This window comes from Pogoniulus pusillus, chromosome 2 (assembly GCF_015220805.1).
Source record: "Pogoniulus pusillus isolate bPogPus1 chromosome 2, bPogPus1.pri, whole genome shotgun sequence".
Taxonomy (NCBI): Eukaryota; Metazoa; Chordata; class Aves; order Piciformes; family Lybiidae; genus Pogoniulus; species Pogoniulus pusillus.
This window is the reverse complement of record NC_087265.1, coordinates 34,288,116-34,306,478: the sequence shown is the minus strand read 5'-3', so window position 1 is coordinate 34,306,478 and position 18,363 is coordinate 34,288,116. Positions and strand designations below refer to the sequence as shown.

General features: G+C 49.2%; 1 protein-coding gene across 2 annotated transcripts in view; it reads right to left on the bottom strand.

Annotated features, from left to right (window-relative positions):
* Positions 1-922: 922 nt before the first annotated feature.
* COL6A2 (collagen type VI alpha 2 chain) overlaps positions 923-18,363 on the bottom strand; it is a 29,380-nt gene continuing 11,939 nt past the window's right edge. The window contains exons 14-28 of one of the 2 annotated variants that reach the window (XM_064160283.1): positions 17,736-17,825; positions 16,852-16,914; positions 16,494-16,556; positions 16,292-16,354; positions 15,725-15,787; positions 15,256-15,306; positions 14,840-14,875; positions 14,397-14,459; positions 14,118-14,180; positions 13,817-13,852; positions 13,514-13,559; positions 12,822-12,974; positions 12,147-12,599; positions 11,795-11,833; positions 923-2,465 (exon numbers count right to left, since the gene is read on the bottom strand). In XM_064160283.1, the coding sequence (XP_064016353.1) occupies positions 1,858-2,465; positions 11,795-11,833; positions 12,147-12,599; positions 12,822-12,974; positions 13,514-13,559; positions 13,817-13,852; positions 14,118-14,180; positions 14,397-14,459; positions 14,840-14,875; positions 15,256-15,306; positions 15,725-15,787; positions 16,292-16,354; positions 16,494-16,556; positions 16,852-16,914; positions 17,736-17,825 (1,890 nt within the window). In that variant the 3' untranslated portion in view covers positions 923-1,857. Of the gene's footprint in view, positions 2,466-7,410; positions 8,933-11,794; positions 11,834-12,146; positions 12,600-12,821; positions 12,975-13,513; positions 13,560-13,816; positions 13,853-14,117; positions 14,181-14,396; positions 14,460-14,839; positions 14,876-15,255; positions 15,307-15,724; positions 15,788-16,291; positions 16,355-16,493; positions 16,557-16,851; positions 16,915-17,735; positions 17,826-18,363 lie in introns of those variants that run through there. The other variant, XM_064160292.1, reaches the window with a different exon arrangement.

Genomic DNA, 18,363 nt, shown 5'->3' with positions numbered 1-18,363 from the left:
GCTGTCACCACAACAATTTTAAGACAGGGCTGTATTTGCTTCTGTATTATTTTTGTTCTATCCATTGCCATGGCTCAGGAAGACACTTCCCAGCCTTGCTGGCTGCTGGACCCCATGGCACAAACATGAGCATCTCACTGCGGCAGAACAAATCTCCAAAGGAGGTGGTGCAGCCCATCTCACCCAGATTTACTTCCAGTGCAGTCTTTTTCATCCTTGTTGCACTGCTGGCTGGGCACATGCGTGTGCTGGGGCAGTAGGATTCTGTGTCTCTTTTCTGGGGGTAGTTGAGTTTTGTCCTGTGACCTTTGAAGGTCTTCTATAGCTTTCCTTTCCAAAGAAGGGAAAACATGGCAGGGACACCCCAGCACACACGGTCACAGCTTTCCGTCACTGTGCCCTGCCCTACACCTGTGTTGCCAGTTCCTCTGCACTGTGGGTCTAGGGTCCCCAGTGCACAACTCTAGTCCTGACTAGCCTTTCCTCCTCATCCCACCTTCACCATCATGAAAATGACGTTACAGAAATGACCCCGTCCTCAGAGTGTGCCCCTGTCCCACTCTCCTGGCTTGCAAGAGTGGCTGAAGAAGGGACATGTAAAGACTGACTCAGCTGCAATGCCACCCTCACGGTGTGAAAAGATATGGTCCCTCAAAGGGCCTACCTGAGGATCCTTGCACTCTTCACCCATGAAGCAGGCGAGGATAAAGATGCGTCAGCCTGAGAGACCACAGTATGATGGCCACTGGATTGAGTGCAGGAGAGATGTGGTTGTTCAGGTTCTCAGCAGTGCCCCATGACCTGTGTGCTGCAGTAAACCTTGGCCTTAGGCTCTAGCAGAATACAAACCTGCCAGTGTTTAGCAGTTTAGCACCAGGAGACTCAGCTGCTCATTGAAAACAAACTACATAATCAAGAGGGATAGGGTGACAAGAGTTTATTTTTTCTGGCAGACAGAACAATTCAAGTTCAAATTTGGGCAGTGCTCAGCAGATACCAGCGGGAAAAAGGCATCATGGTTAGTTTGAGCACATTAGGATGACAAAGAAGCAGCTCCAGCAGCTGCCCAATATTTTGGGAGATGGTGGGAAGCATGCTGCCCCTCTCAGACAGGCTCTTGTGAAGGCTAGAATGGCAGAAGGAAGCAAGAGGAAAATGAGTATCTTTAACATGATCAGTGAAATGTAGGGTAGGCAACCCCCAGAGGAGCACTAGCAAACAAGTGCTGAAAGCTGCAAAACCTCTCACCATTCCACTGTTTCTGGGAAAGAGGAGCAAGGTCCCAAGGGCTATGCCTAGGGAAAGCAAGTTTCCTGTGACCCTTGATCACAAGCAGCATGTGAAGTATCATAAACCCAATGGCTTCCCTCAGAGCAGAAGTAAGAAAAGAACAAAAAAAAAAAAAAAAGATGAGATAATCTGGAAAAGGCTTTGCTGAAGAATAGAGAATGTCACAGCCATAAAGCTCCTCAGAGGACACTGAGGGATACTGAGAGTTTTTGAAAACTGGAGATAATTTGTCCTACCACACTGGAAGGGTTTCTTGCTTTTGTGACAAGGCCTCCTGGGATTACAGTACATATGCAAAGCATGAGCTGGTGTTTGTAAAGCTTTGCAGAAGTACATTGTATGGCTCCATGTCATGCTTTGGTTTTACTTAGCACCATAAATGTAAGATACAGGAGTTTTCATCATGAAAAATCAAGGAAGAGCTCTGGATTTTGGCTAGAGGACTCAGAGGGTAGCTGTTCTGGGCCAGCTCAGTGTTGCTAGCAACCACAGAGAGGGAAGAAAATGAAACAGGTAATAACAGGGGTGTGTATACTGGTGAGAGGAGGACATGTGCACTCCATTCATTTAACATATCCACCTAATGAACCTGTCAAAGAAGCTTGGCTGGGAGAGGCTGGCATAGTCCTTCTCCCGGAAGATGGCTGCCCGGTCCCCAAAGCCAAGCTTCAGCAGGACATCCATGTCTACATCACTCCCTAAAGCCACTACTGTGGGCATCACATCCTGCTTCTTCATGGAGTTGATGGCCTCGTCAAGGTTCTTGTTTCCTGTGATGCCATCAGTGATGAAGACAAAGGAGAGCTCGGCATTGCGCCGGGCGAGTCGCTGCCCAGCTCCCGGACTGAGCACGATGTTGTTGACGGCATGGATGATGGCTGACCCAATGTTGGAGGATGAGTCCAGGTACTTGATCTGAGCCAGGGCATTGGAGATTTCTGTCATGTTGTAGGTCAGTGGGAAGACCACATCCTGGTCTCTCTCACTGCCGTACTGTAGCAGTGCAATCCGCGCATTCATGTTGTCATTGTCGCTCCTGGCCAGAGTCAGCTGTCGGGCTACCTCCTCCACAAAGTGGTGTGCCCTGTGGAAATTCTGCTCTCCAATCCTTTCAGAGCCATCAAGCAAGAAGACAATGTCAACAGGGCGCTGTGTGCACTGGGCAACTGCAAGTTCTGCAGGAGAAAGAAGATGACAAGAGTTGGGAGCGTAAGAAAGGCTGTGGGATAAGCTTGGTGCTTGCCTCAGGCAGTTTGGGGTGCAGTGGTCTTTGTGCATCGTTGTCCAAAGAAGGACCAGTCCCACTCTGCCCTCAAAGCCTATCTTTGCAGCTGGTAACGTAGGAACTTTGCTCCAGATGCCTGCAGCTCCTGGGCACTAGGGCTTAATGAATGTTAGTTCTAGGGCCTGTAACAGACCTCCACAAGATTAGACAGGTCAGTGCCTTTCAACCCTACAATTACATTCACCTTCTTACAACAGCTCCTAATTCTTACCTGTGAGAGAAATATCCAGAGATTAATGTTGGGCAGTGTCTCAAAACCTTTCAATTCTTTCTAGAGGGTGGTTTACTTTCAGAGGAAGTCTTCAGAAAGATTTGTAGGATGAAAACTGTTCTCATACCTTTCACCAGTTCTCTAAGTTTATAAAGGCTGGACCATACAGTTGGAAAACAAGACTATCCTTGTTGATGCACCTGTGAGTAGTAAAGCAGCTTTTGCAATACATAATGGACTGATACTTGAGTGAACCACAGAAGGACATTGTTCTTCAGTCACTCAGGACAGCACCTGTCCACAAAGCAGGCATGTGACCAGTGAGTGAACTCACAGAAGAAAAATGAGAAGGGAATAGCAATCTTTAGAGACAGCTGTTAGCTTGAGGATTATTACTTTATCCCTTTCTAGTAGTTGTGTGTATTGCAGTTGGTCTTTCTCTCTGTGCATTTCCTCCAAGCAACACTTTCATATAAAGAGAATTCAACAGTGCAAAAATGGGTTTCCTTCCTTGCTGAAAGCACTCATTAAAAACACAACTGCAGCAACAGTATTGATTTGTGATGTACCTGCTGTATCTGGCCACCTGAGTTGGCAGCAGGCTGCTTGATAGATCGCTGTCAAGCATTTCTGTGGTTCTGAGTCTCAAAAAGGTGAATTCTTGGAGCCAGTGTTATTTTGTGTCATGTAACTGGCAAAGAATAGGACATTCTGGAGCAGCTCCAGCTTGAGCATCCATTTCTGGCAACTAGGGATCACTTTTGGGATAGGAGTATCACATTAGGTTGAACTTCCATCCTATGAGCAAATCCAGCTTGGCAGAGTGCTTTCTCAGTGCTGAACACTGTTATACCTGGATTCAGCATGGTAGGGTGCTGAACTGGCATCATTGCTTGTATGGGCTGAGCAACAGACGGATCATGAGTACACACATAGTCAACACCTGGCAAACAGCTAAGTTATATTTAAAATGAAGTAGGTACATGCAGTCTTGGATAGACAGCATCCAACATGATCCAACAGCACAAGACAGTGTAGCAGAAGCTCTAATGGCACATATCATTGAGCTTGCAGACTATTTGGCATCACTTCCATTCATGATAAAATACTCATACCTGATGCAGGAACTTCTGATGGTACTTGTGGTTTAACCTAGCTTGTTGGACATGGTAAAACTCTGGTTGTTTCTGTATCATGTTCCCTGAACTTGTAGGCTGGCTTTTCTCTTTAGCCCACACTGCAAAACATGTACGATGATGGCACACCTTGAATTGTGCTTACTGTACATTGTCTCGCTGTGAACAACAGGCTTTTGCAATGCCAGTTGTGACTGCAGCAGAAACCATTCTTCAAGTGATATTTCTTTGCCCTCTGAGCTTTTGAATATTATACTTCAAAATCCAACTGTGATGCTCCCCTCTTTTAAAGCAACAAGAGTATGTACTCACCTCTGCCCAGCCTTTCTTGAGAGATGTTGTCTAAAGGTGCAGCGGTGCTGCAGTTCCTGGTATGCAGGCACCGCTGTTACAAGAATACTTTGCCTTGGCAGCACCTTTGTGCCTGGTTGTTATCTGCTCTGTGCAGTTATGGAGGTGGAAAGGCCCCTTGCAACCACACAGTCTGAAATCTGAGTAGGGGTCTGAAGAAGCAGGAGGAAGCGAGCAGATGGGAGAGGGCTCAATAGGTTGAAGCCTTATTAGGCTGTCTTTTTGCTTGACTACATCTAGTCATGTTTCTTGTGGTGACAAGCAAGATCCACTCACCTTCTACATGACTAGAAGCAAAGCTTTAGAGCTCTTTGTTAAGCAGAAAGCAGCTGAGAACAGCATTACTCCATAGAGCTTCAGTGAGAGCACAACACACGGTTGGCTCTCCAGGCAGCCTCTACTGCAAGAACACTCCCCCAAGACTCCTCTCCTGCTGCTCAACCCTCATGGCTGGAGAGAGCTGCCTTTGAGCTGTGTGATAAGATACCTTTGCATATGAGTTATCCCACAGGAACATAACACAGATGTGAATAGTGCAGCAAAACCTTGGGTTTGTTCCGTTCATTGTCATGTGTCTGTTGTGGCTGGTCCCCACTTCTGAGAGACTGAGAACATGAGCACCACTTCCAGCATCAACAGGTAAGATTCTCATCCTTAACTGGGATCTAAGTCCGTGGAGGCACCACTATGAATTAGGCCAGCTAAAATCTTCATGTTCTGTTTTTAACTGCTGCCCTGGTCTTTCTCACAGCTTACAGCAAGGCATGAATGCCTGTAGCTCCCTGTCCTGCATCCTATCTGCTAGGGCACAGCTGACCACATCTAACAGAAGCAGCACAGAAAGCAGAGGTGCTGTTGATTTTTCTGCCATTAGCAACCTTTCTCCTTACGTGCGAGTGCAGAGCAGCCCCACCCATTCACATCATTTTCCTGCTTCTTTTAAAACCTGGGTAAATTATATTTCCTCTATTGTTTCACAGTATTGACAGTGGAGATTAAATCAGCAGCGAGATGAAAGAATGACCTCCCAACCCTTTCTGGGGCTCTCTGCTTTCACAGCTCCTCCCGTGTCCTAGGGAAGGTGTGGACTGTCCTTTCCCCAGCTTTGTTTCCAGTGTGGTACTGTGTTACTAGGAAATCACAGAATCATAGAATAGTTTGGGTTGGAAGTGATCTTTGAAGTTCATCTAGTCCAACCCCCAAGCAGTGAGCAGGGTCATCTTTAACTAGATCAGGTTGCTCAGAGCACCATCCAACCTGACCTCGACCAGCAATAGGACATCTACCACCTTTCTGGGCAACCTGTGTTAGTATTTCACCACCCTTACCATAAAAAAAATATTTTCCTCATATCTAAATCTAAATCTCTCCTTTTTTAGTTTAAAGCCATCAACCCTTGTCCTGTCACCACAGCTCCTGCTAAAAAAACTGTCCCTATCTTTCTTACAGACCCCATTAAGTACTGGTAGGTTGCAATAAGGTCTCCCAGCCGCCTTCTCTTCTCCAGGCTGAACAGCCCTAACTCTCCAAGTCTGTCCTTGTAACAGAGATATTCCAGCTCTTGGATTATTTTTGTGGCCTGCTCTGGACCCACTCCAGCAGGTCCATGTCTTTGCTGTGCTGAGCACTCCAGAGCTGGGCACAGCACTGCAGATGGTGTCTCACCATCTGAGTGATGAAATCTCATCCCTTGACCTGCTGGTCATGCTGCTTTTGACATAGCCCAGGACATGCTTGGTTCCTAGGCTGTGAGCACACATTACCAGCTCATGTCCAGCACCAGTACCCCCGAATCCTTTTCCACAGGACTGATTATCATCCCCTCGCATGCCTTGGTACCGAGGATTACCCTGAACTGGCTGCAGCACCTTGCAATTGGCGTCATTGAACCTCATCAAGTTCCAAAGGAAGTGAAATAAACAGTCACTGTGTGATGAAACAAAATAAATACTCATTTGGCTGAAGTCTTGCCTGATCCTTGTCATGTTCAGCAAGATGGCCCAATTCTGAGGTGTTTTTCTCAAATCAGTGGGTTTTTTGGGGCTTGCTCTCTAGCATCATGGCTGGAGAAGTTTAACTACTCTGAGCTTAGTCCTCTTGCATCCCAGCAGGCTAAGTCCCACACTAACTTTGGAGTAGAAAGTTGAAACAGTATGCAAAGCTTGGCTTTGCACAGACTATCTGGAGCATATATTAAGGGATGGAGTGGGTCCAGAGGAGGGCCACTAAAATGATCAGGGGGTTGGAGCACCTCTGCTGTGAAGACAGGCTGAGGGAGCTGGCATTGTTCAGCCTGGAGAAGAGAGGCTCCAGGAAGGCCTAATAGCAACCTTCCAGTACCTGAAGAGGGCCTAAAGAGGAATGGAGAGAGACTGTTCACAAAGACCTGTAGTGATAGGACGAGGGATAATGACTTAAAACTAGAGAAGAGCAGATTTAGATTGGGTGTTAGGAACAGATTCTTTACTATGAGAGCGGTGGCACACTGGAACAGGTTGCCCAGGGATGTGGTTTGGGCCCCATCCCTGGGGCTCAAATTAAGGCATCTCAAAGTGAGGCTTGGCAGGGTTTTGTGCAACCTGGTCTAGTTGAGGATGCCCCTGCTGACTGCAGGGAAGTTAGACTAGATGACCTTCAGAGGACCCTTCCAACCCAGACCAGTCTATGGTTTTATACAGACTACAACTAGATGCTAGCATATGACCTCAGACACAGGATGATCCTTTTGCCTTCAATAAAAATGCAGAGCACACCACATGAAACTCCCTGAACTCTTTTCCCTCTATTATATGCCAAGGGCAGGGTTCCCTGCCCCTACAGACTGTGAGCAAAAAATGCCAAAACCTTGGGAGAAAGACTCTTCTTGTGCTGCATGTCTGATCTACTTCTCTTCAGAGCAACACAAATACCTCCCCTGCCTACCTGTCACTGACTGACTTCCAGCCTAGACTGACAAGCCCCAGATGCTGAAGCAGAGCAGCAAGAAAACACTGCCATAAGTACAGAGTGACCAAGTTCCTCATTCAATTTCCCATGCCTGAACTTGGCAAGTGGCTCCACTTTGCACGCCTGGAAACGCCACAGCCCAACCACGTTTTTGAAACCGAACACCCCCCTCCTGCCCAGTAAATGTGACATCAGTTCAGAGCACTTTATTGCAACAATACCACATCATCCAGAGGCACTGCAAAACCCACTTGCTGGCAGGAAACACTTCTGCTCCTGCCTGCACACAAAATGCCATGTTCTCCTCTTAGGCCTTAATCTCCAGATACTCTGGAGACAGGAATAACAGTCACTTGCCTGATGTTTTGTGAAAACCAGGGGCAGCTGAGCTCATGGAAGTATCATTCCTCATCTAAACACACACAGCCCATAGTGGGTCTGCTGTCCCTCTGAACCAAAGCAGCACCAGGTATGGATTGAATGGCCTATACTACACCATGTTTAAATACTTGCTTTTAAATAGCTGATGTAATGCTGCACAGAGGATTGACTGCAGCTATGGGTTTTTTTTTGCTTTGGGCTGTCTGGCTCTATATAACCTTTGACTCTTGGATATGACCAGTACATGTTACTAAGTAAAAAAGGTGAAACACAAATGTACAAGCAGTGAAGAAGGCAGAGGAAACTCATATAGCTTCTGAGAGAAGCAGTTCCCAGATTTTGTTGCTTTTGATGGAAAGCCAGGAATGCCCTCTTGCCCACACTGCTTGTTCCCTCCCTTCAGTAACCCCGGCTGCCTATTGCATGGTTGCACAGAGACACTGGTGCCAGGAGGTGCACCTTGCTTTGTCAGTCTTGCCACAACAAGTTTGCAGAACCCAAAGAAAGCCCTCAAAGTAACCCAGTGAGAGGATGCAGAAGGCACTTAAGAAGCTGTAAGTGAATTCATATGCAGGAGGACATGGGAAAGAGCAGTGTCAGCCTCTCTGCAGGGGCTCACTCTGGCCATTAGCCACGAGCCTCCTTGGTGGAGTCTGGCACTGCCATGTGGCTGAGGCCTGGGACATGCTAGCCTGATGAAGAAGAGTGGACACATGAGAGGGCTGGAGGGGAGCAGTCTGGCTCAAAGATTGAGGCAATGCAGCTACAGAAAAGAACAGGGCAAAGCAAGAGCATCTCTTGGCAATGCTGGAGAAAGCTGCCATGCCTATCAGCCAGCCAAGGCTGGAGAGAACTGACCTGTGTCCCCCAACGCTGGCTGAACACAACCAAGCCATTTCACTGCCTGTGTCTCTCCTAACCTAAAAGCATCTACCCATGTACCTGTCCCCTCTGCCAAACAGGCACTCAAAGAAAGATGATTACCAGCTCCACTCAACCCCTGCCTCCATCTGCTTCACATGGTCCCTAAGAGAAGTCAGCAAAGCCCTATCAGAGTTTCCGGGTCCCCCACAATCTCACTGTGCACCATTTTGAAGGTGTCAATGAACAAGTCCATCCACTCCTGCCGCTCATTTCCAGTGGCAAACTTGGCTTTTTCGGCGGTAAAGGCCAAAGTGGCCACCAGCTGGGTGTACGTGCTGGGGTCCTGGGTTTCCCGCGTGGAGTTTAGGAACTGGGCGATCGAATGTGTGGTGCTGGGGAAATCTATGTTGACTCCCTCTTCCATGGGGCGGAATATAAGTGGGTTTACGTTCCCAGGGTTCCTGTCATCTGCAAGTGAGCGTCAAAAGAATATTTTCAGGGCTTACTAGCAACGACTGTGTCTCTGAAAGCTGCTTGGCTTTCCTATGTGTACTGCACCAGGGAAGAATCAGAGCTGAGGAAGGACAGAGAAGTAAGGATCAAAGCCAGATTTTAAATCTTTCTGCCTCTTCTATGTCTGAGGAACCAGGGGATTTGCGCCAAAAATCCATCACATATCCAGCCAAGAGACCTCAGAGAACAACGTGAAACCTGAACTGCCTAGATCCCTCCCAGGTACAGTGGAGAAAGAGCAGCATTTAGGAAGAAGGCCACAGAGTCCAGCTTCTTTCTGCATATGGGATTCAATCATGAGGTAGCTTTGAACTGTGCTGTGTGCAAACTGTACATGTGATGCTGTACAGCCAGAAAGACATCTAAGGGGCATTATTACATGAACCCCTTGCCCACCGGGCTTTGGCTAGTCACTGCCTTGTAGTATGCAACACTCCTGCTCATCACTCAGGGTCTCACAAGCCTTCATCTCTACCTAGCTGTGGCAAACTTAAATTCAAATAGCATCCCAAAGCTCAAAGCAAAGCCTTTTGCATGGGTTAGAAAGAGCCTCACAGAGCATCATGCAGTTTGTTGAAGCAAGTGGTCAGTTCAGATTTACTCAGCATTCAACCCATTTAACAGTCCAGCATCCCATTATCACTGCAGCAATTGATGGGCAATGAGAGGGAGACAAAGGTCTGCCCTGGAAACATGAGAATTTGGATTTTCTTAGGCAAAGCACTGAGGCAGCATGACATCAGCTGCAGATGTGAACCTGAAGTGGTGATGTGCCCAGTTCTGCAAGGCAGACAGGCTGTATGTAATACCTGTGTGTCTCTGTACTCTGCTGACAATACTGAGGCTGGAACTGTGGTACATGACACGAGCAACTGATTTGCTCCTTAAAGTGCAGGATTGCCACCCTGTCAGCCATGGGGCCAAGAATAGGGCTGAGTGTTGGTGCCTCCCTAGCTTGAACCTGTCTGGTCTGTCCAGACATGCACTTTGGATGTGCACAAAGCCCACTCACATACCTTGCATATGACACCATCTCTGTCCAACTCTTGAGATGTTCCTGGAGAACCACAGCAATGAGCACTGAGCAGCGAAGCCCCAGGCTCTGTCATACACTTTATGTCACATCCAACAACCTGGATTCCCTTGCCACTACACAAATCTAATCACTGCCAACCCTTCTACACAATGACAGCAATGCATCACGGGCCAGCCAGTGTGATGAGTGGAAGGTGCCGCTCCCAAAGGTCTCAGAATCCTGGAGTATCACTTAAAACTTGATCTATTTGGCCTAGCACATCAGGACAACTTTTGCCTATGATAAGATGACTGTACTGGCACTTACACAGGAACACCACACACACTCAGCCAAGTTACACCAGCTACCATGTCCTCTGGGGCACAGGTGTAGAGTCTGCACTTGATCTGACCTGCCTACAGCACGGCTTGAGGCAGTTGCCAAAGGCAGAAGCCCTTCAGATGCTTCCTTGAGCCATTTCTGTTCCTGTCCCCAGGACTATCAGTGGACTGTTCTCACCTTGCATCAGGAACAGAAACACTCAAGTACAGTACAAGGAAAGGACTGTCAACTTCACCTTGCTTTGGAGATTTGTGATGGCCCAAGTTTAGAACACGAATGCACCACTGCTTGGGTCAGCCTCCCTCCTGCAGCATTTCTCAGAAACAGGGAGGCTGCAAAGACCAAAACCTTTGAAGACATCTGAGCAGTCATCAATTTGGCATGGGGAAGTCACCTTCTCTTGCACAGATCTGCAGAACAAAGTTCTTCAGAGGACACTACAGAGGAGCCCGTGCGGATAGCTCAGCACCGTGGTTAGGTGTTATGCACTCTGTATGGCCAGGTACAACTATCCAAAGTCCTCCTGGGAGATTTCAGATGGGAATAATTACAGCATTTCTGTCTTCAGAAATCTTGAGCATCCTGGGACCAGTTCTCCTTTGCCTTATGTGGGAATGAAGGGACGACTTTGAAAATGAAGTTTGAGGTTCAGTATAAGACTGAGTTGAAGATGGGGACTGTCATAAAGTCTTTCACAGCAAGAGCAGAGAGAGAAGTTGTGAGAACTGGCAAAATTTTGTCCCCAGTGGGCTTTGTGTTTACCAGCAAACAGTGCATCTGCTGTATTAAAACAGGCACGAGCCTCAGGATTTCCATGAATTCAGGTTGGAAATCTGTCCCTTCACAAGTGAAATGTCATCGAGTAAAGCTACCTGCAGCGAGCAGCAGCCACCTCCTTTATACCACAGGGTTCATACTGCCTTTTTTCCTTTAATCCAGCACCTTGAGTTAAAGGTTAATTAGGACCAGCCAGCATTAGAAAAGCCAAAGCTCTGGGTACACTGTGGTGTCAGTTTCCAAATGGTCCCTAGCCCCTGCTCTGCCCTCATCACTCCCAAGAAGCATTCTGCCCAGTGCTGTAAGTTGGGCTCTGCATATCAAAGGTCGCACGGGTCAGACAGTTTAGCAAGGGGCATCTGACTTGGTGAACAGTGGAACAAGTGAGAAATTAATTGCCAAGCTTGGAGGTCAAAACTTGGTAGTTCCCAGGGACAGGGTGCTGGTGCACTAGCACAGTGCACTTGTACCTACCTGTGCAGATAACTCAGAGAGACAGCAAGAGAGCAGGAGATGAAACCCTGGAGCCTCTCCTCATGTGAAATAACACTATTTCCCAAACCTCTGCCATCCAAAGGGAATGAAAATGATTGCACCTCCTCCTCCCACTCCTGAGCCTTGTGCACTCTCACCCTGGACTGATCACTTTGTGTAGATGATGCAAAGCTACTTGTAACGTTTACCTGTCTGGCAGGGCAGCTCAGGGCAGACGATCTGCGGATCTAGAAGGAAAGGAAACAAGGAAAACTGAGTAACCTGCTGACACCTCCCTTCACAGCTTGCACAGTCAGGGTGGCAAGGCAAGGTCTCTTACAAGGGGAACGACTTCCAAGGGACCACCCCAAAAGGCTGGCCCAGTTCTGAGAAAAGTCTGTTTACTGAGTGCTACATAAAGGTCAGTCCCTGCTATGATCCAGCGTATGAACTATTTGCCACCCAGCTGGGATACAGCCACTGCAGTTGTTGCAACACACTCCAAAACTCTGAGGCTAGAAAATTTCAGTTTCCACGAGCAGTACAAGTACAGGTACAGACCTGGGCAGAGCACATCCTCCATCTTGTCAATGAATTCCTCTGCCACCAGGTCTGAGAAGAGCCTCATCTTCTGGACTCGCTGGGGTTCATTGCAAGCGATGGAGACCAGGGTCTCACTCTGTTCTGGCTGATCAAACATGTCTCCAATTCCAATGGTGTTGACAACAACATCTCTGCCACAAAGAGCCCCTAGGTTCTTGTCATCATCCCGGGGGTCGTAGCGCCCATCCGTGATCACCACAGCAAACACTTGGGCTTTTTCTCTCCTGCTTTCCTTGATGAGCTTGTTATAGGCAAACTGAAGGGCAGATGGTGTCCAGGTACCTCCAGCAATCCACTCCAGGCGCTTCACTGCTTCCTTGAAGCTTGACAGGGAATCAATACGCTCATCATCAAGCTTAATGGCTTCGAAGGTCCCCTCATGACTGTACTGCACCACTCCAACACGGGCACCTGCCAACGAAGCATCATGTTACTTAGCTTTATGTCCTCAGTGAAAAGTGGAGAGTGTCAGCAAACTCTGTAACACCAGAGAGCTGCCCAATCGGCCTGCTGCAAAAATGCTGGACAGATGGAGCACAACCCAGTGTAGCTACAGACAAACATGGAAGCTGCAGAGATCCAAGACCCTTTTCTTTTCCCCTGTGCTTTGATCTGTCCCCACAGAGTCCAGACCTGTCTGTGACTTGGGGTCCTTGGCAATAGAGCCCAGCCGACTGACCACATTGACCACAAAATTCTTCTCCAGGGTGAAGTTGGTGTAGCCAATGCTCTCCGAGCTGTCTATGACGAACATGATGTCCAGGGCACCGCAGCGCTTCTCACAGTCTGGGGAGAGGGACAGGAGGAGGAGGAGGAAACACAAAGGTCAGCAATGGTGGGAACCAGAGCCACCAGGGCAGAAGGGACAGTTAGCACCACACCAAGCACTCACGGAGTCAGGGTTTGCAGTGCTGCCTGCAGACTAGGGTGGATTTTACATGCATCTTTCTGCTGACATACATTGATAGAAACCTTTCCAAGCTTGCTGTGTAATAGACTCTACCCTACCTCCTGGCCTATGCAATTCTGCATGACAGCTCCCTGCTCCTGTGATGGTAGAGTTAAACTGTGGGAGCTAAGCCAGGCTGCACCTGTGGTGCCACCGTACTCAGTGGTGGGCTGAGACCATGGTGAGCAGGGAAAGACTTTCTGTGGTGTCTCCTGTGCAGAGCATGCAGAATGGCTAAGAGCCTACCGCACTGGCGGCTCAGTGCCAGACCTCCCTTTAGGCTGCTCCTGAGAAGGAGGCAGCCTCTGGTGAACTTCTTTCCCACTCCCTCGAGTGGCTGTTCCCCTGTCCTGAGAAGAGGAGATGGTCTGCTCACCACAGCATCCGCATGTCTCTCGCACATAGGTCATCACATCACAGTCCTGTCAGCAAAGAGATGCAGCGTGAGTGTCTCTCTGCCCTTATGCAGCATCTGTCCCCTCCAGTGGAAAGGCTCTCCTTTCCCTTCTAACCCAGCCAGCCCCAGCCCCCTTTTCCTTGTCTTCCATGGGAAGCCACAGGCCACCTTTGTTGAGTAGTGTCAGGACTCGATACCCTATTTTGTTCTCAGGTTGTACACACCAAAGGCATGTTTTGGAAGAGGAAGAAGTACTGAGGGCTGCAGAGAAGTACTACTTACAGTCAGGCCAGGATCTCCTGGTGGGCCAGAGCTGCCCTGTAAGGAAAGCACAGGGACTTCAGGCACAGGTTTCCCACCAAAGAGCCATCAAAGCCATATTTTTTGCAGAGGTCTGCCACAGGAAGGATAGGAAAGCCTTGCAGGGAGCTAGCAGACATGTCTGGCAGCTGGTGTCCCCTCCAGCAAGTCCTGCTGCTGGGAGACCTGCTGGGGTTTGATGGGCTTTAGGGCATCAAGGAGAAATGAGAAAGAGAGGAGGGAGCTGGAGCGTGTGCTCAGACACAAAGGTACGGTACTGTACCTCGGGTCCTGCTTCGCCAGTCGGACCGCGGGGTCCAGGCTCTCCTCCTGGGCCAGGATCACCCTAGGGAAGAAATAAGGAAGAGCTGAACATTCCCCTACCAAGGCTGGTGATGCAACTGCTGGTGTTTAGAGCTCCTCCTGACCCCCTCATCAGACACAGCCCTGCCACAGGGGAGCCTGGGCACAGGGGACAGGCAGAGGAGCAGACAGTGCCATCCCCAGCACGTCTAACAGAGGTGTGGGAGGGAGAGGCTAACACTGTGGGAAGTCTACTTACTGGTTCCCCCTTCACTCCTTTGGCTCCTTGTGCTCCTTTTGGTCCAAGCTCACCTCTTACTCCCTGATCAAAGGAAGGAGAAACAAATTCAGCATGGAGCACATCTGGATGTGCTCAGGCAGAGGCATTACTGCTATGAGTTGTGAAAAACAGATGCCTGTCTGGCCTGGGTGAGCACTTTCTAAACCAGCAGATCAGCACAGAGCAAATAAAAGCTATTTCCATAGCATTAACTAAGAACAGAGAAGTCTTGCAAAGCATATTTCAGATGGGTTCAAAGGGAGTCGGGCTTGGGACATACACCTCAGCTCTGTAACTGCAGAGAATCCCAGGGCATCTGCTGACAGGACAGGTTCCTTGGGCATGCACCCAGAGGATTGGGTGACAACTCTCTGGTGTTTCAGTCAGCATGAAAAACAGGTGAGAGAGACAACCATGCTCACCTTGGGTCCTGGAGGCCCCTTCTCGCCCTTGTCACCCTGCAAAGGGAGAGGAGGGAGAGGTTAGCACCCACCATGCATGCATATATCCCAATTCTGCAGTGAGGGACACAAAGCTGAACAGAAGGGGTAGCTTCAGGCTGATGGTTGGGATGGTGGGCACAGCTGCCTCCTCGTCACCACCATCGAGGTTTGTATCCTCAGCACTTCTGCCACTGGGCTGATGAAAACAGTTCAGCACCAGCTTCAGTCCTGATGTTCAGCCTCCTGACCCTCTTTGTGGGATTCACTCTTTTTTGTGACCCTGATCATTTTTCTTCCTCCTTCACTTTCTCCCAGCTGCTCATCTTCAACAGCCACTTCCATCAGAACAGGCTTCCTCATGGCACATACATCTGCCCTGGATGAGGCGTGCATACCTGTGGTCCTCTGGGTCCAGGGTAGCTAAAGCCAGGTCTGCCTCTGTCACCCTTGGGTAGAAATAAAAGAAGACCCATCAGAAACAACATCTCCAGCCTTTCTGACTTGGCAATGCCCGTGTGAACCAGAGCTGTCTTCACTGAGGTGAGACACCGCCAGGAGCTGTGACCCCTGCAGCTAGCTCTGAAATATTTGGAAGAGCTGTGCAGACTGAGGCTTTGTAGAGCCTTAGGGACACCTCATGACAGGGACTCCCCTGTATCTGTGCAGGGTGAGGGATGTAAACAGAGGTGCCTCAGCCAGAGCAAGACCTGTATGTGTCTCAGCCCCATAGGGAGACTCAGGTCTGAGCCACCCTCCTCCAAGGGCACATGTTTCTGCACTGGGAATTTCCCTTTTTCAAAAGGCTAATGAAAAAACCTTACCAAAAGACCCTTTCGAATGCAGAGTTGCATGCAGGTACTTTACCTTTGGTCCTGGTGGTCCAGCATCACCTCTTGGGCCTAAGTCACCAGGATCTCCACGTGAGCCCTGCAGAACAGCGGTGGGGAGAGTGAAGGAAGCAGGTGAGGATGTTTCTCTGGCTCCCAAGCCACACAAGGGACCATGACAGGGAAATGAGCTCTTGAGATGCTGCTGTGAGAGCATCTCCACTCCTGATGAGGTTACTGTGACAATGACTGATCTGGCACTTGGGTTCCTGCACCTCATGAAGCTACATGGATGTCATGGCACTATCTCCACAGTGGGGTGCTGCACTAACCACAGGGCAAAAGGGTGCTCAGCTTCCTTCTCCTGCAGCCCTGTCTATATTGTCATGGGAACACCTGTGATGTGGAATGACAGAGAAGCAGGGACTCCTGAGTCCTTTTTGTCACTGCCCCAAGAAGGGCCTCAGGGGTAATATTTGAGCCTCCCTGAGAAAAGGCTGGGCAGGCTTCCCTGGAAGCAACAGCTCAGACAGTGTACGTCAGTAGGGCAACCTCTCATTACAGAGAGAAGACACAGTCACAGAAATGCCCCAGGGTGACTTACTATCCTGCCTGGCTCTCCCACAGCGCCTGAAGGGCCTCGGGGTCCTGGCAGTCCTTGGTCTCCCTGCAAAGCAAAGCAACATGTAAGAACATAGACAGGTAGGTACAAGCAGGTGTGCACAAGCAGGGAAACCAGGTGAGCTGCCCCACGCAGCTGCACTGCTTTGCCTCCCTCATGGCTGTCACTCCTGCTCCATGCTTACCCTTGCTCCTTTGCTTCCAACCTCACCAGGCAGACCGCGAGGACCCTCTGGACCAGGATCTCCCTGTGAGGAGGGTAAAGATATTCCTGGTCAGGGATGTTTCCAGTGCTGTTTGAGTGCAGAGCAGTGCTCCTTGGAGCAAGGAGACATGATGGTGCCCTTCTCAAATCTTGTGTTTCTTTTGGCTTGAAACACAGCATCAAGACATCAGGTGCAGTAGGAACAGAACACAGCCCACTGGGATCTGCAGTTCACCTCTCTGTTGTTGAACAGTTCATAGCTGGGAAGTAACATTGCACACACCACTCCTGAGCACCCTGGGCTCATTTGCAAAGGTCTTGGTAGTTGCTTTGCTCACCCTTTCTCCTTGGATCCCAGGACTGCCTTTGCTGCCTTTTGTCCCTGGATCTCCACGTCGACCCTTGACAGACACAGAAAGTCACACAAATAGTATGTGAAGGTAGATGCTACCTGAACAGTGCCACCTGACTGCCCTGCCTTCTCCCTCGTGGCCTAAGAGGCCTCTCCTTGCCCCTTAGTGAGCATGTGCCTGGCAGCAGGGAGGCAAGGATGCCCATGCTGGCACTGCTTGGGGGAAGTTACAGCCAGACTGTTTTTTCAGGATAGTGGACACCACAGTGACCACAAACACTTGTGGTCCATTCCCTCAGGGATAAAGGCTCTGTTTTGCTACCAGCTCACCTGGTGTTGCTTCCCCCAGCAGATCTTGCACAAGGACACAAGACAGTTGGGCTCTGAGCTCTTGGTGCTGGTGGAGTAATGCTACTATATTTTTCCAGGGTGTGTTCTCTCTAACTCAGTCTCCAAATTTCACAGTGCCCTGTCACATTAGCTTGGGTCTCCATGGCACCACTGGTGTCGTGACATGGCTACAGCTCAATGCTGCTCTTTTCAAGATCTACCATAATAAGGTCTGGACTCTGTGAGCTCCTGTGAGAAGCAGAAGTTTGGGAGACTTGCTAGAGTACAGCCAAAATGTCCCTGGGCATCCACAGAATCATTTGTGGTTATATGAGAACACAGAATATTTCTCTAAGCTGAAATTTTTAACATCAGGCTTAGCATTATGTAGGACATGAGGAGATCAGCATATGCACATCGTTTGGGGTGGGGAAGTCAGGGCAGGCAGTCTAAATGGGGCAGATTCTCAGAGCTCATCTATGAAACTGCATTAGATTCCCATGGTGTACCAATTGTGCAGAGAGCCATTCAGACACTTACAGGCTCTCCTTTAGGTCCAGGAGATCCTGCTTCACCTTTTATTCCCTTAATTCCAGCAGGCCCTTGAGCTCCAGGATTGCCTGGAAGTCCCTTGGAGAAGAAAAAAAAATACAGTTTCTTGAAGTGAGGTCAAGCTGCACAGAGCCAATCCCCCTGCCCTGTGTCAGGCAGGCCACCCTTGGGCAGATGTGTGTAGGAGCATGCCACTTAAGCTCACACACACTCATCATGCCTGCACGTCAAAGATACGTGCGCAGGCTCCAGCCCCGGAGCACTGTGGTGCTCTGTCACCTTTTCTCCATCAATCAGAGCAAAGCCTTGTCTTACAGCATCTGTCATGCCCTGTCTAAAGGTGGATGCCTATTTCAGCCTCCTCCACTATGTCTGAAGTAACTGGCCAACAGCAGAGCAACCCCTTGGCTATACCTGCAAGTTCAGAAGGTACAGCCTGCATGAGATCTCTGATCAAGTAATTGCTGAACTTGACTCATGGGAATAAAACCAGCCTGCAAACACTGGGGAAGTCATGAGACTGTGGCAGGGGAAACCATGGAAAAACAGGGCCTTTCTACTCAGGAGAAGATGGGAAGAGAAGGAAAGATGCAGTGCACCTAGAAAGTTAAATCCT